The sequence below is a fragment of the Lagenorhynchus albirostris genome, chromosome 19 (assembly GCF_949774975.1).
Source record: "Lagenorhynchus albirostris chromosome 19, mLagAlb1.1, whole genome shotgun sequence".
NCBI lineage: Eukaryota > Metazoa > Chordata > Mammalia > Artiodactyla > Delphinidae > Lagenorhynchus > Lagenorhynchus albirostris.
The window spans coordinates 47,931,288-47,947,529 of NC_083113.1; the positions used below are offsets into that span (position 1 = coordinate 47,931,288).

Here is a 16,242-nt window from a genome sequence, read left to right on the forward strand (position 1 = left end):
GCCCAGTAACACAGGGATGATGTTCATATAAGCATCATCCAAAACAGTGCTTTGGAAACGTTTTGACCACAACCCTCAGGAAGGAAGGAATTTACACTGTGATCTGTTATACACATGTGCAGGTGTGTGCATATACACTGGTAAACAAGTTACAGAAAATAATGTTTACACTATGTCTGGTAAGTTCTGATACGTCTCTTTCTCTCTGTTTCATTTTTTAAAATTCTGGTTTTTATCCACTACATTGATTTCACAATCTATTAATGGGTCCTGACCTGTAGTTTAAAACACAGCGATGCAGACTTCCCCAGTGGCGCAGCGGTTAAGAATCTGCCTGCCAATGCAGGGGACGCAGGTTCGAGCCCTGGTCCGGGAAGATCCCACATGCTTCACAGAGCAACTAATCCCGTGCACCACAACTACTGAGCCTGTGCTCTAGAGCCCGTGAATCACAACTACTGAGCCCACATGCCACAAATACTGAAGCCCGCACACCTAGAGCCCGTGCTCCACAAGGGAAGCCACCACAATGAGAAGCCCGCGCACCACAATGAAGAGTAGCCCTCGCTCACCACAACTAGAGAAAGCCCTTGCGCAGCAACAAAGACCCAGTGCAGCCAAAAAATAAATAAATGAATGAAAATTCAAGAACAAAACAAGACAAACAAAAAACCCCACCGTGATGTACAACACTTTCACATTCTGAGACATGGAGTTATATTTCTTAAGCTAATCAATTTGGAATTGTAAAATTCTAAGAAATAAATATAGGGACTTCCCTGGTGGTCCAATGGTAAAGAACCTGCCTTCTAATGCAGGGGACGTGGGTTCAATCCCTGGTCAGGTAGCTGAGATCCCACATGCTGCGGGGCAACTAAGCCTGCGCACCACAACTACTGAGGCCGTGCGCCTCAACTAGAGAGCCCACATGCCACAACTACAGAGCCCACATGCTCTGGAGCCCGCGCGCCACACCTAGAGACAGAAAGCCCGCATGCCACAACTAGAGAGAAGCCCACGCTGCAACAGAAGATCCCTTCGTGCCGCAACTAAGACCCAATGCAGCCAAAAAAATAAAAATTAAAAATAAATAAATATAAATTTCAGTAGCAATACTGAAAAGAAGATGTCTCTTTCCTGGCACATACAAAATGGGAAGCATTGCGAATCATTCTGGAGAACTGGTGGATGCAGAGAAACATGGGTCAAAGGCTATGAAGGAGCCCAAGGGAAGAGTGAAGGCGCTTACGGGAACCCAGCCAACCAGCACAGTGGCAACGGGAGGCTCTCACAGCAATGCTGCCATGTAATTTCATTTTCCTTTGTTAAAAGAAATGATTAAAAAAAAAACTCTTGGGGTTGGGAGGAACCTTAAATGTCAAATTCTATTTTCTCCTGCTGGATGACAAAAGCAAATCAGCATTTCCTTTGAAAATGTGAGCGCTGACTTTGGTCCTACGCCAAAGAGTTAATTTCAATTAGAAGCAGAATAAAACACCATTCACTAAAATATCGTTCAACCTCATCTCTTTGTTTTTCAAGCGATGACTAGAATTTTATTAGCCAAGGGAGAATAGCTGGAAGAGAAATAACAAACAGAAAAATACATCTTAAGGATCCTTAAGTACATTACATATTTATAACTTAAGTATATTTTAAAAGGCCACAGTCCATCAGGTCATAAATGCATAAACTTATGTCACAGGCCCATTTGTCCACGGTCCTTTGGCTCAGGAGACTGTCCTTTGCAACCAACCTTGATCTCTCTGATGGCATCAGAAAGGATGCTGTCGTCTTAAAGGTAAACACGGCTCTGGAGGCAGGTGCTTTTCTCCAAGAAAACTTCCACCTGCCCGTGTCCTCCTCCACCGACATCCATGCCACCAACAGCCAACAAAAGAGAAGCAAAGGCTCATGAAGAGCTGGCACCGCGTCAGCCTCTGAGGAGAGCACATCCCTGTCTAGTTAGGGGTGGGTTCTGGAGTCTCTCTCCTGGCAGAGAGCTTGTCAACCGGCAATGACGGGTTCTCTGGGATTTCCCACAACTCCCACGGGCTGTCAGTTCAGAAAGTGCTTTCAAGCAGGCAGTGGCACCCACACCCGGTGGGACACACCTCCTGGGTCCGAAACCACTCCATCATGTGGCTGGTGTGTCCCCCATGCCCACAGGTCAGGCAGAAGTTGGACGACCCTCGCACGGCCACGTGGCAGATGGCACACTGGAACGTGAAGCCTTTGCAGATGGCGCACTGCGTGCCCCTGACCTCACTCCGGCAGTGGCTGCAGTACACACCGAACTCTGGAGAAGGGTGGAGATGGCCGAAAAAGAGACATGGTGAGTTCAGTTCTGCAAAGGGGACCAGGCATTGTGAGCAATAACGAGGTACTCATCTGGGGATCTGTAGGATCCTACAGATCCTTTTTTCTCGTCACAGATTCTGTAGGATCCTATTAGACCCCTGCTGTTCAATTTTATTTTTTTTAATGGCAGAACCCCTTCTTCTACAACCTCACTAAGGAGCTGCTGTCATCACCACGGTGGAAGGGTGCGGGCAGAGGGTGCAGCAGGCGCCTTGCTCCCCGAGGCCCTGGGTGGAAACCCCAGTGTCTGCAGCAGTCGAGGCTCCATCTCATTCCTCTTCCACCCCAACAGCTACAGATGCAGAGAAGGCAGTTAACAAGTATTTGTCTGAAAGCACTGAAGGATCAGTCGACACTCAGGCAAGAGCTGATTGGTCTTACAATCTCTTCCCTACCTGCCTGCCAATGACCCAGCAGCCTAAGATGGACGGAGTCAGGCCACCACAGGGCTGCCCCAGCGTGGGGGAGAGCGGTTAGGACCGCCCTGCTCCGCTGGTCCCCGCCTGCCCCGAAGTCCCTGTCCGCTTCAGCCACGGCCCTGGGGCCAGGCGGCCCACGTTAACCGCCCAGCTCCCTTGCTCACCCCCTGCTACCTGGAGATCCTTCCTCCTCCCAGACCGCCTTCCACTGTGCTGCATCGACTGCAGACCTTCCCACGTGCTCTACAGGCTCTTTTGGGAACGGTCCCCTCACCACCTGGCCCTAACCAAACCCCGCTGTGTCTCAGCCTCCTCCGAAGGGAAGGCCGGCTCTGTCTTACATCCTAAAGATGGAGGGGTGGGAGGGGAGGGTGGCGCATGGCTGCCTCCAGACCGTACTCTCCTCTTGAGGCTACTGCTCCCTGGCTTCACCAGCCTTTCCCCTTTCCCTCTACTGTCATCTACCGACATTCTGGACACCCACCACCCCATGCCCTGAAGACTTCTGCTCTTGGTTCTCAATCTTCCCTCCACCCCAATCCTTGGCATCTTCAAAATCCACGCCACTAACCCTCTGCACACCTGGCCTCCCAGGTCACCGTCCTCGCACCTCTAATCCACCACCGTCTCTCATTCTATCCAAAGTCCACTTGCACTTCCATGCGATCAGCCCCTCTCTGGCTGTAGTTTCCCCTCTGACCAGCCTGAATCACACGGTTCCACTTCATAGTCACTTTTTTTTTTTTTTTTTTTGCGGTACGCGGGCCTCTCACTGTTGTGGCTTCTTCCATTGCGGAGCACAGGCTCCGGACGCGCAGGCTCAGCGGCCATGGCTCACGGGCCCAGCCGCTCCGTGGCATGTGGGATCCTCCCGGACCAGGGCATGAACCCGTGTCCCCTGCATCGGCAGGCGGACTCTCAACCACTGCACCACAGGGAAGCCCCACAGTCACTTTTTTGCAAATATCCTGAACTCCTTGGCCCCTCTCTCCCTCATGGTACCACCTGGCAAAACCTTCACCTGGATGAGCCCCATCCCTGGCCTCCTCCGCGTCAGCCCAGGAGCGTTCCCATGGGAAGGCGCACCGTCAGGATGCTCGTCTCACTGCCCGCACCTCCAGGTAGACTCCTGGCTTGTGTGCAGTGGTCAGGCTCTTCCTCCCCGACTCCCAGGTGCCCACCTCACACCTCTGCCATATTCTTACACCCCTCCCACATGCCTCTCTCTCTCTCACCCGATGGCCTCTTCCCTCCCTTCCCTAAGAAAACAGAAGCCTTCCAATGGGGGATACTTCATCTCAACACCCTCAATTCGTCACATCTCCCTCTTCTTTCACCTCCTACTGTAGAGGAAGGGTCCTGGTTTCTTTCTTCTATCAAAGCCAGCTCCTCTGCTTCACCACAACACGTAGTCATAAAAACGGACAAATAGAGACTCTAAATACATGGTAACTAAGGAAAAAATTTTATGGTAGTTCCTAGTTAAAGTAAATCCTGAGATAAACTGGTTTGAAAATTTGGGTTAAAAATAGCTATGTCTTGGGACTTCCCTGGTGGCGCAGTGGTTAAGACTCCACCTGCCCATGCAGAGGTCACGGATTCGAGCCCTGGTCCGGGAAGATCCCACATGCCATGGAGCAACTAAGCCCGTGCACCACGACTACTGAAGCCCGCGTGCTGCAACTACTGAGCCCACGTGCTGCAACTACTGAAGCCTGTGCACCTAGAGCCTGTGCTCTGCAACAAGAGAAGCCACCACAATGAGAAGCCCACGCACCACAATGAAGAGCAGCCCCCCGCTCACTGCAACTAGAGAAAGCCCACACACAGCAAGGAAGACCAAACGCAGCCCCCCCACCCCCCCAGAAAAAAGGTGTCTTCTTTCTTTAAGCATAACTTTAAAAAAAAAATTTCTTGGAGTATAGTTGACTTACAATGTTGTGTTAGTTTCAAGTATACAGCAAAGTGATTCAGTTATACATATATTCATTCATTTTCAGATTCTTTTCTCATATAGGTTATCACAGAATATTGAGTAGAGTTCTCTGTGCTCTACAGTAGGTCCTAGTTGGTTATCTATCATATATAGTAATGTGTGTATGTTAATCCCAAGGTCTTGATTTATCCTTCCCCCGTCATGTTTCCCCTTTGGTAACCATAAGTTTGTTTTCAGTATCTGTAAGTCTGTTTCTGTTTTGTAAATAAGTTCGTTTGTATCATTTAAAAAAAATTAGATTCCACATATGAGTGATAGCATATGATATTTCTCTTTCTCTTTCTGGCTTACTTCACTTAGTATGATAATCTCTAGGTTCATCCATGATGCTGCAAATAGCATTATTTTGTTATTTTATGGCTGAATAATATTCCATTGTATATACGTATCACATCTTCTTTATCCATTCATCTGTCAGTGGACACTTAAGTTGCTTCCATGTCTTGGCTATTATGAATAGTGCTGCTATGAACATAGAGATGAATGTGTCTTTTCAAAGTATGTTTTTCTCTGGATTATATGTCCTGGTAGGATTGCTGGATCATACAGTAGTTCGATTTTTAGTTTGCTAAGGAACCTCTATAGTGGTTACACCAATTTACATTCTCACCAACAGTGTAGGAGGGTTCCCTTTTCTCCACACCCCCTCCAGCATTTATTGTTTGTAGACTTTTTTTTGATGATGGCCATTCTGACTGGTGTGAGGTGATACCTCATTGTAGTTTTAATTTGCATTTCTTTGATAATTAGTGATGTTGAGCACCTTTTCATGTGCTTTTTGGCCATCTGTATGTTTTCTTTGGAGAAATGTCTATTTAGGTCTTCTGCCCATTCTTTGATTGGGTTGTTTGGGGTTTTTTTTTTTTTTTTTTTTTTTTTTTTTGGCAGTATGCAGGCCTCTCACTGTTGTGGCCTCTTCCGTTGCGGAGCACAGCCTCCGGATGTGCAGGCTCAGCGGCCATGGCTCACGGGCCCAGCCACTCCGCGGCATGTGGGATTTTCCCAGGCCGGGGCACGAACCCGTGTCTCCTGCATCGGCAGGCGGACTCCCAACCACTGCGCCACCAGGGAAGCCCTGGGGGTTTTTTTGATACAGAGCTGCATAAGCTGTTTGCATATTTTGGAGATTAATTCCTTATTGGTCGCTTCATTTGCAAACATCTTCTCCCATTTTGTGGGTTGTCTTTTTGTTTTGTTTATGGTTTCCTTTGCTCTGCAGAAGATTTTAAGCTTAATTAGGTCCCATTTATTTATTTTTGTTTTTATTTTTATTACTCTAGGAGACAGATCAAAAAAGATATTGCTGCGATTTATGTCAAAGAGTGTTCTGCCTATGTTTTCCTCTAAGAGTTTTACAGTGTCTGGCCTTACATTTAGGTCTTTGGTCCATTATGAGTTTATTTTTGAGTATGATGTTAGAGAGTGTTCTAATTTCATTCTTTTACATGTAGTTGTCCAGTTTTCCCAGCACCAGTTATTGAAGAGACTGTCTTTTCTCCATTGTATATTCTTGCCTCCTCTGTCATAGATTAATTGACCATAGGTGTATGGGTTTATCTCTGGGCTTTCTATCCTGTTCCATTGATCTATAGTTCTGTTTTTGCACCAGTACCACACTGTTTTGATTACTGTAGCTTTGTAGTACAGTCTGAAGTTAGGGAGCCTGATTCCTCCAGCTCCATTTTTCTTTCTCAGGATTGCTTTGGCTATGTGGGGTCTTTTGTGTTTCCATACAAATTAAAGAATTTTTTGTTCTAGTTCTGTAAAGCATAACTGTATATATTATGTAAGACTTTGCTTTGTGTTCTCATTAAAAACTGATTAGTTAATATTTCTTAAGTTTCCTTTACTGGTTTTATTGGTTTGAAAAGATTCAACATTTAAAATTATGAAAATGTAAAAACCATGTGTTCACGTAAACTGAATGATAATAACACGTCTTTTTAAAAGGGTTGTTCTTTGGCACTTGAGATAACTGTATATATAAACTATTCTCCACTTCTATCTGGGTAAAATGATTAAAATGTCATCTTGCTGAAAAATTCAATACATCATTAGTAATCATGTTTCTTTTTAGTGTGCCACTTAAACATAATTTCTAACATCCTTATTAACTTTAAGACCTTGAACTTATATTTCATTTAACTAACAAATAATCTTTAGGGGTGTAGACAATTTCTAAATGGATTTAAATTCCCAAAGAGAAAAAATACAAAAACACCAAGTCACTGAGCATAATCTTAATATTCTCTCTTGCCACTCATTGTTGCACATAATGGCATGACCACCAGTTAACAGTTGGTAAGAGTATGCATCCACTTTGGGTGATGCTGGTAAACATGCTAACTTTTGTCACTTTAGGAGGTACAAAGGGATGTGGAATGTGTTCAAAATCGCTTAGAAATGTACAATCTCCCAAGACTGAACCAGAAAGAAAAAGAAAATATGAACAGACCAATTACCAGTAAAGAAATTTAATCAGTAATTTAAAAACTCCCAACAAACAAGAGTCCAGGACCAGAAGGCTTTATGGGTGAATTCTACCAAACATTTAGAGAAGGGTTAACACCTATCCTTCTCAAACTATTCCAAAAAATCACAGAGGAAGGAACACTCATAATTTACAAGGTCAGCATCACCCTGATGCCAGAACCAGACAAAGATACCACACAAAAAAAGAAAATTACAGGCCAATATCACTGATGAACACAGATGCAAAAATTCTCAACAAAATTTTAACAAACTGAATCCAACAATACGCTAAAAGGATCATACACCTTGATCAAGTGGATTCATCCCACGGATGCAAGGATTTTTCAGCAAATCAATCAGTGTGATACATCACATTAACAAATTGAAGAATAAAAACCATATGATCATCTCAATAGATGCAGAAAAAGCTTTTGACAAAATTAAGCATCCATTTATGATAAAAACTCTCCATAAAGTGGGCATAGAGAGAACATACCTCAACATAATAAAGGTCTTATATGACAAACCCACAGCTAACATCATACTCAACAGTGAAAAGCTGAAAGCATTTCCTCTAAGATCAGGAACAAGACAAGGATGACCACTCTTGCCACTTTTATTCAACATAATACTGGAAGCCCTAGCCATGGCAAACAGACAAGAAAAATAAATAAATAAAAGAAATCCAAATTGGAAAGGAAGAAGCAAAAATGTCACTGTTTGCAGATGACATGATACCATACACAGAAAATCCTAAAGACACCACCAGAAAACTAATAGAGCTCATCAACGAATTCAGTAAAGTTGCAGGATACAAAATTAATATACAGAAATCTGTTGCATTTCTATACACTAACAATGAACTATCAGGAAGATAAATTAAGGAAACAATCCCATTTACCATCACATCAAAAAGAATAAAATACCTAGGAATAAACCTACCTAAGGAGGTAGAAGACCTTTACTCGGAAAACTGTAAGACACTGATGAAAACCACAAAGCTGTCAAGTGTCTTTCCCTGGAACACTGATTAACTTGGGGGATCTCAGGGAAGGAGGCACAGAATCACAGGTACAGGCTTTGCAGGTGAAACCTGGTAGAGGCGAAATGGATCATTCTTGGTTCCTAACAGACAAACTAATACGGACAATAAAAATACTGCTGGTACATGGAACGATCAAATTATGATTCCCAAGGTTTTACGGAACCTCCAGGTGGAAGCTAACTCCAAAGGTTTAGTGTCATACAATTCTAGTTTGTTAATCACACAGAAGAGTTATGTGTGTTAATTAACACCACATTACACAAATGTAAGTAAACCCAGCCAAGTAAATAAGACATTAAATTAATAAACCAAAACAGAAAATTGCTGAATAAAATTCAGGTGGGCAGATAGGAACTGGGGGTGGGTTGCACCTTCTCTACCACCATTCTGACCTAGCACCTCATACCTCAATAGAAAAAACAAAGACGAAAACCACCTTGCATATGGAGATTTTTTTTTTCTTTTTTCTTTTTGTAAAGAATACTCTGTCTAGCATTATCTCATCAAAATAAATGAAGCCTGGAGTCCTTTCTATAAATATCTAATCCCCTAAATGAAAACAACTTCATCCCTCAAATCTTGCTGCTGATCCTTGCAGATGACCCTTGCAGATGTGGTAAGTGTGAGAGGAAACTGCTGGTTTTCCACCAGGAGGAGACCAACTTGGCAACCTTGTCATATTCAATACCTGCTATTTCCTGTATTTGGGTAGTCTGACTCTTCCAAAGGAAAAACTTTAAGGATGAAATACTTAATGTTTTTGTCTGTGACTCTTCCACAATCCACACTCCCCCCTTCTTTCTGAAATTTTGTAGCATTGTTTGTAATGGTATTAGGACAGACTATTCATTCTCAAACATCATTTAAGTCTTCATGAGCTTCTGTTTCATCTCTCTGATTGGATTATAGACTTCTTGAATGACCCCCTCCCCAAACCACACCTTACAGTTCTTTGTCCAGCCCACAGAACCCAGCACGACCTTTATAATAGGAGATGTCAATACGTCTAACTGATTGATGGATTGACACATCAGTTACATATCTCTGTGATTCATTTATTTTCCTGGAAACTAATTTTAAAAGACAAATTGCTCCAGGCCATCATTAATCTCTCCCTGATATACTTTCATGCATGTAGATGCTCTGAAAAATATGTACCCAAACAGCATTTTCTGTCTGCATTTCTTTACGTACGCGCACCAAGATAATCCATATTTGGGGCTTCCCTGGTGGCGCAGTGGTTAAGAATCCGCCTGCCAATGCAGAGGACACGGGTTTGAGCCACGGCCCGGGAAGATCCCACATGCCACGGAGCAACTAAGCCCGTGCGCCACAACTACTGAGCTTGCACTCTAGAGCCCGCGAGCCACAACTACTGAGCCCACGTGCCATAACTACTGAAGCCTGCGCACCTAAAGCCCGTGCTCTGCAACAAGAGAAGACACGACAATGAGAAGCCTGCGCACCGCAACGAAGAGTAGCCCCCGCTCGCCAAAACTAGAGAAAGCCCGTGCACAGCAACAAAGACCCAACACAACCAAAAATTAAAAAAAATAAATTTTAAAAAAGATAATCCATATTAAAATAATCCTTTTTATTCAATGTATGTATTAGTATGTATGTATTTATATATTAGTTTGGTTTGTTTTTTTTAATTGAAACTATACTTGCACAACTTAAAGGGTCAAATTATTCTATGTATCGTGTTATGAAAAGCAGCATTCCCTTCCACTCCCACATCCATCACCCTCTAGAGGAAATTCTTAACTATTTCTTCTGTTCCTACCTCCCTATCTCTACACAACATGTTCATAAAGCTATTTCTTAATTGTCATATTTAAGCACTGTCTCTTGACCTTCCCCGTGGAAGCTCTTTCATTCCCCAATCTCCCCCAGACTCATGTACCACCTGTTCCTCATCTTCCCCATGTGGTTCTATTATCAGTTGGTTGGATCAGTACTGTTTTCACATTATTTCTCTAGGTAAATATTATTCAAGCCAAGCCACGTACCATGATGACTTCCTTTCTTTCTTGCACATTTTGTTCCTCCTAGAGGTAGTCTTGTTTTTCCTGTTTGCTTAGTTACATACTTATTGATAATTCATCTCCAAACATCTGAATCTTCTGTAAATACACTGAATACTGAAATACACTATATATACTGAAATACACAGATTTTTTTTTTCTCTTCTTGGAGACAATGCTCTGAAGCTCCAACCTGGACTGGTCTGTCTTCAGGTCTGTCACGTACATCTCCCTTCACCATCATCCCAACACCCTGGTTTCCTGGCTTGAATCTATTTCTCCTCCTTGGATAGGCTGAAGGCCTACTTTTACACTTGATGGATACCTTGGGTACAGAATTCTAGGTTAGAATTCTAAGAGATTCTAAGAGGGTCATTTTCTTGAGAACAGGGAAGGCACTGCTGCACTGCTGTCATCTAGTTCCAGTATCTAGTTCACCGCTCCCAAGAAGTGTGATGCTATTCGTATTCCTATCCTTTGTATGTGACCTGTTTTCTCTCTCTGGAAGCTTCTAGGACCTTCTCTATATTCCTGGGTCTTTCCTCATTCGTATGCTAGCTACGTGGCGGCCCCTTTATTGGGAAATGTGTCCACCTTCTTTGGAGAATGAACTTCCGTTTTCTGCTGGGGGAGAGGAAGGGTGGTAACTGCTCTGCAAACTAGGAGTGGGGATCTGGGGACCCTAGAAAGCCATGACACAATACTCCTGTTTTTGACCTCACCTTCATGCCACTTGCAGAGGTACGCGGTACCACTAATTCCTGAGCCACCTGGGGGTTCTGCCATGTACGTTGCTGTTTTTCTGCCTGCCAGTTCAGGGCTCAGCTTTCTCCCCGTGAGATCAGGTATCACTAACCTATCTGCCCCACCTGGTCCCAAGTTTTACTGCCAACATTACTTCTCCTCGCATGGTTGTGTCTTTACAGAAAAGCTCTATGTAGGCACTTCGGCAGGATCTGGGAGAGAAAGGAAATCAGTGTGTGTTCAGTCCACTCTTGTATCTGTCTTTCATGTCACTCTTTTTTTTTAACCAGTACGCGGGCCTCTTACTGTTGTGGCCTCTCCCGTTGTGGAGCGCAGGCTCAGCAGCCATGGCTCACAGGCCCAGCCGCTCCATGGCATGTGGGATCCTCCCGGACCGGGGCACGAACCCGTGTCCCCTGCATCGGCAGGCAGACTCTCAACCACTGCACCACCAGGGAAGCCCCATGTCACTCTTTAGAAAACATCTCTTCTCTCAGCTTCTTTCATAGTACAGTCTTGCTTTTCCTCAAAACTCACTGATATCTCATTCTAAGTCTCTGTTTCTGGTTCTTCCTCCAAGACTCAATCCCCAAGTCCTGGTTTCTCTCAAGGCCCAGAGTAAGTGGGCTCTCTTATTTGCTCCTCCCATCCTCTTCCTCCCCACCCCCCAGCTCCCAGGTAAACGCACTCAACTCTCACAGCTTGAACACTACCGACATGGGGAAGATTCCCACATTCCTAGTTTTAGCCCTGAACTGTCCTTTCAGCTCCAGACTCATATCCAACTGCCTGCATGACTTCTACAGTCTGAACCTCACCAACATTTCCAATTGTCCCAAACTGAGTTTTCAATTTTCTTCCAATCTTTTCTATCGCAGAATATGGCACCACCATCTACCCAGTTGCTTGAGCTGGAAACTTGGGAATCATCTAAGCTTTGCCTCTTCTCCTCAAGCCCATACCCAACTTGTTAGTAAGTCATATTGAGTCTACCTCTAAAATACATTTTTACTCCACTCATCTCTCTCCACCTTCACTGATGTCACCCAGAGACTAGGCTATCCATCTCTCTCTGACTATTCTAAGAATCTTCAAATGGCCTTCCTACCTCTGCTTCTATCCTCCTCCAACCCTTTCTTCCTATAACAGCCAAAGGGATCCTCTTATAATGGAAACAAGAGCACATCACTTACTTTTCTTTCTTTTTTTTTTGGCCTCACCACAGGGCTTGCGGGATCTTAGTTCCCTGACCAGGGATCGAACCCAGGCCCATGGCAGTGAAAGCACAGAGTCCTAAGCACTGGACCACCAGGGAAGTCATATAACTTACCTATTGATGTCCTTTGAAGTTCACCATTGGACTTAGAATATAATCCAAATTCTTCACCATGACTCTCAAGTCTGACTATCCTACAGTCTAATTTTACATCACTCTTCTCACTCATTATGTTCTAGCCACACTGGTCTTCCTCCACTTGTTTAGAAGAACAAGTTATTTCTCCCACGGACCTGCTCCCTCTGCATGGGATGCCCTTCGTGCTGCTCTCTCGCTGCATCTGTGGCTCCACCCCATCCTGCAAACCTCAGCTCCTCAGAGAGCCTTCCCGATACAGCTCGACACATCTTCTAAGATTCTCCCCCACTGCTTCCCTGCCCCAACACCCCTTTTGTTTGCTCATAAATACTGATCACAATTTGTAATTATATTTTTCTCTCCCACTGGTCTGTGAGTTCCACCACGGGAAGGAGTGAGTGTGCTAGCACTGTGGCTGAGAGGAATTTGATAAACATTAGTTGAATCACTGAATAAATATCCCTACTTCCAATCAATATCTGAGGATTGTATGGAAAACTTCTTCTGTTACAATAAAAATGTAATCACCTCATGAAATGCCAGGGTTTTCAGAAGCTTGAAACAGACTCAAAATGCTTCAGAAATTTCTGCTTATAAATGAGAAACTGGAACTTCATTCCAAGTATTATGTTATGGGCACATTAAATTATAGGACTTTTCAGAGAGTGACGGGAACAGAAAGAAATTCTTACTCACCGATTCCTTTGTGAGGATCAGGAGGGCAGGAAACAAACTTCAGCACTTCAGCTCGTTTCTCCCTCAGACCCCAGCGGTAGAGGATTTCTCCGTAGCATTTCTTAAAGTCATCAAATTGCTGGGTATTGGCGGGGTCCAGAAGCCTGGATCAAATTCAAAATTCCGGTCAGTTCCTTTAAGAGAAACAAGCTCAAGGCCAAACAGCACTTAGTATAACAAATGACACATAATGTGCTAAGAGTCCTGATTTTGGAGAATCTAAGCGTCATGAAATTGCAGCTCCCACCCGCGAAGGTTGTTACCTTTTATTTTTATCGTGCTGGTCACGCTCTCGCTCACGAGGATCACTGTAGGTCAGACTCCCAAATCGGATTTCTTCTGGTGAGGACTCTCCCCAGGGTGAAGATATGTGCTCTGTCTCTCTTCCCACTGAAAAAAATCAAATGAGAAGAGAAGATGAAAATCAGAGAAGGCATGGGAAATACCTGAAAACTCTCATAATGCACTTGTGTCCAATTTACTCCCTGGAAGAAAGATAAGCTAAGTTGAAGATCCTGAGAAATGGAACTAAACAGAACACTTTCTTAGCCTTACCTTTTTGTCTAGGTGTTTACTATTAAGGTAACTTGATAATTAAGTACACACATAATGATCAAGCAAATTATGGTAGAGATGATGTAGACTGTTAGGCAGGCATTACTTATAAAAACTTTTTAAATGACATGAGAAAATGCTCATGACAAAATCAAAAATGGAACACAAAAACCATAAATATAGAATGACCCCCCCACACACACAAAGATTGGAAGAAAATGTTCTGGAATGTTAACAGATGTTATTTCTAGGTGGGGGAATCAATGATTACTATTTTCTCCACTAATGCTTTTTGTTTTTTTTTTCTTCACTGGGCAAATAGTACTTTTGTAATCAACAAAACTAAGATCATTTTAAAAAAGAAATTTAAAATACCCAGAAAACACAAATATACTTCCTCGTTAAATAGACCTTTACGGCCAGCTGGAACCAGGCTCAGCTTTATTTCTCTACCTTGAAGGAGGTACGTGGGGAGAGGGAGGTAACAGGAAGTGGCAGATGATTGGGAAAGGGACTTGTGCAGGAGAAAGGATAAGGGTTAGCATTTGTGGGGGGACACTGGGAAGTCCCACTGTCAGTTTCTTAAGGTTACAAGATGGAAAGCAACCCAGAAAGGCAGAGAGACCAGAAACCAGCCTGTTCAAACACGAAAAGCCCAGACCTTGCTGACTACAGTATCCCCATCATACTCAATTTAAAGGGCAATGGGCGGGGGGGCTTCCCTGGTGGTGCAGTGGTTAAGAATCCGCCTGCCAATGCAGGGGACACGGGTCCGAGTTCTGGTCTGGGAAGATTTCACATGCCACAGAGCAACTAAGCCCATGAGCCACAACTACTGAGCCTGTGTGCCACAACTACTGAAGCCCGTGCACCTAAAGCCCATGCTCTGCAACAAGAGAAGCCACCGCAATGAGAAGCCTGCGCACCGCAACAGAGTAGCTCCCGCTTGCCGCAACTAGAGAAAGCCTGCGTGCAGCAACGAAAACCCAACGCAGCCATAAATAAATACATTAATTAATTAATTAATTAATTATTTTTAAAAAAAGGGCAAAGAGGGGGAATTCCCTGGCGGTCCAGTGGTTAAGACTCCAAGCTTCCACTGCAGCAGACCCAGGTTCGATCCCTGGTCGGGGAACTAAGATAACAAAGATCCCGCAAGCTTCGCGGCGCTGTGTGTGTGTGTGTGTGTGTGTGTGTGTGTGTGTGTGTGTGTGTGTGTGTGTGTGTGTGTGTGTGTGTGTGTGTGTGTGTGTGTGTGTGTGTGTGTGTGTGTGTGTGTGGCAATGAGAAACAAGGAAAAATACGGAGAGTATTCATCCAGTAAAGATTACATATTAAATCGCACACCACATTTAGAGTATAAAAACCCAGCGTGGAAACTAACACACCACTGTAAAGCAATTATACTCCAATAAAGATGTTTAAAAAAAAACAAAAAAACCCAGCGTGGGCTAAGGCCATACCAACCTATGTTCCAGCCACCAGTGTTGAATCCTGGGTCGGACATACTCGAGCAGGAACCAGAGGATGTAAAGCTGGGCTGCAGAGCAAACAGGAGCAGTGTGAGAGTGCCATTCCCCGTGACGGCGACCTCTGGGAAAAGTCAAACTCACACCAGGAAACCCCCAACTTACGTATCGACTGTGGGACACCACAAGGTTAGATGAGCGGCTGGGAAAAGGCCCGAAGGGGTTTGGTATCCCCTGCGGCCGAGACTGGGCTTCAAACACACTGCAGAGCATAGCCAACGTCTGCACGTCCCGGAGCCGGCAGTAATGAGCCAGCCTGGAGAGAAAGGGGGCAGGAGAGGAGAAGTCACGAGAAGGGCAGGGGGAAGGATGACTGTCACGACAGCGGCGGGTTGTCGCCATCGGGGTAGGATGTCAGAATTTTTTTTAAAATTTATATTATTGAAGTATAGTTGATTTACAGTGTTGTGTCAATTTCTACTGTACAGCCAAGTTCTTCAGTTATACATATATATACATTCTTTTTCATACTCTTTTCCATTATCATTTACATAGAATGGATAAACCACAAGGTCCCACTGTATAGCACAGGGAACTATATCCTGTGATAAACCGTAAAGGAAGGGAGAATTCTTGATTCTGCCTCAAAAGCCCCCATCAGGAACGAGGGCTTTCTGCAGATCCGGGGGCGTGATCGACTTTGAGTTTGGCTAAATTTGTTTTGGAATAACATGTATCTGAGCATGACACATGACCTAGATATAACCAATCTGAAAGCTCCTAGCTGGCAACCAGGCCTGGGCTCAGACTTGAATGGAGCTTCTGCAAGAATTAAGGAGACTCAGCTCACATCTGAGTGAGGCCATACATGCTCTCTCGGCCTCCCCAACTCCAAGGAGGCATCACACTGCTTCCTGGGGGGGTTCTATGTCCTCCATTCATATGACCTAAGGCTACATGGAGGTGCTCAGAGAGCACGGTGCCACCACAGTATGGGGAGCAGGTCACAGACTCGGGAGGTGGCATTATGAGTCTGAGCTATTAAGTAAGAGCAACAGGGGATAG

The 16,242-nt window shown here is 44.4% G+C and overlaps 1 protein-coding gene across 6 annotated transcripts in view; it reads right to left on the reverse strand.

Annotated features, from left to right (window-relative positions):
• Positions 1-1,520: 1,520 nt before the first annotated feature.
• WDR59 (WD repeat domain 59) overlaps positions 1,521-16,242 on the reverse strand; it is an 85,954-nt gene continuing 71,232 nt past the window's right edge. For 2 of the 6 annotated variants that reach the window (XM_060130954.1, XM_060130952.1), the window contains 5 exons: positions 15,343-15,493; positions 15,176-15,248; positions 13,417-13,543; positions 13,115-13,257; positions 1,521-2,299 (listed from right to left, as the gene is read on the reverse strand). In XM_060130954.1, coding sequence (XP_059986937.1) covers positions 2,064-2,299; positions 13,115-13,257; positions 13,417-13,543; positions 15,176-15,248; positions 15,343-15,493 — 730 coding nt within the window. In that variant the 3' untranslated portion in view covers positions 1,521-2,063. Of the gene's footprint in view, positions 2,300-2,440; positions 2,654-11,083; positions 11,277-13,114; positions 13,258-13,416; positions 13,544-15,175; positions 15,249-15,342; positions 15,494-16,242 lie in introns of those variants that run through there. The other 4 variants (XR_009537098.1, XM_060130955.1, XM_060130956.1 and 1 more) reach the window with 4 other exon arrangements.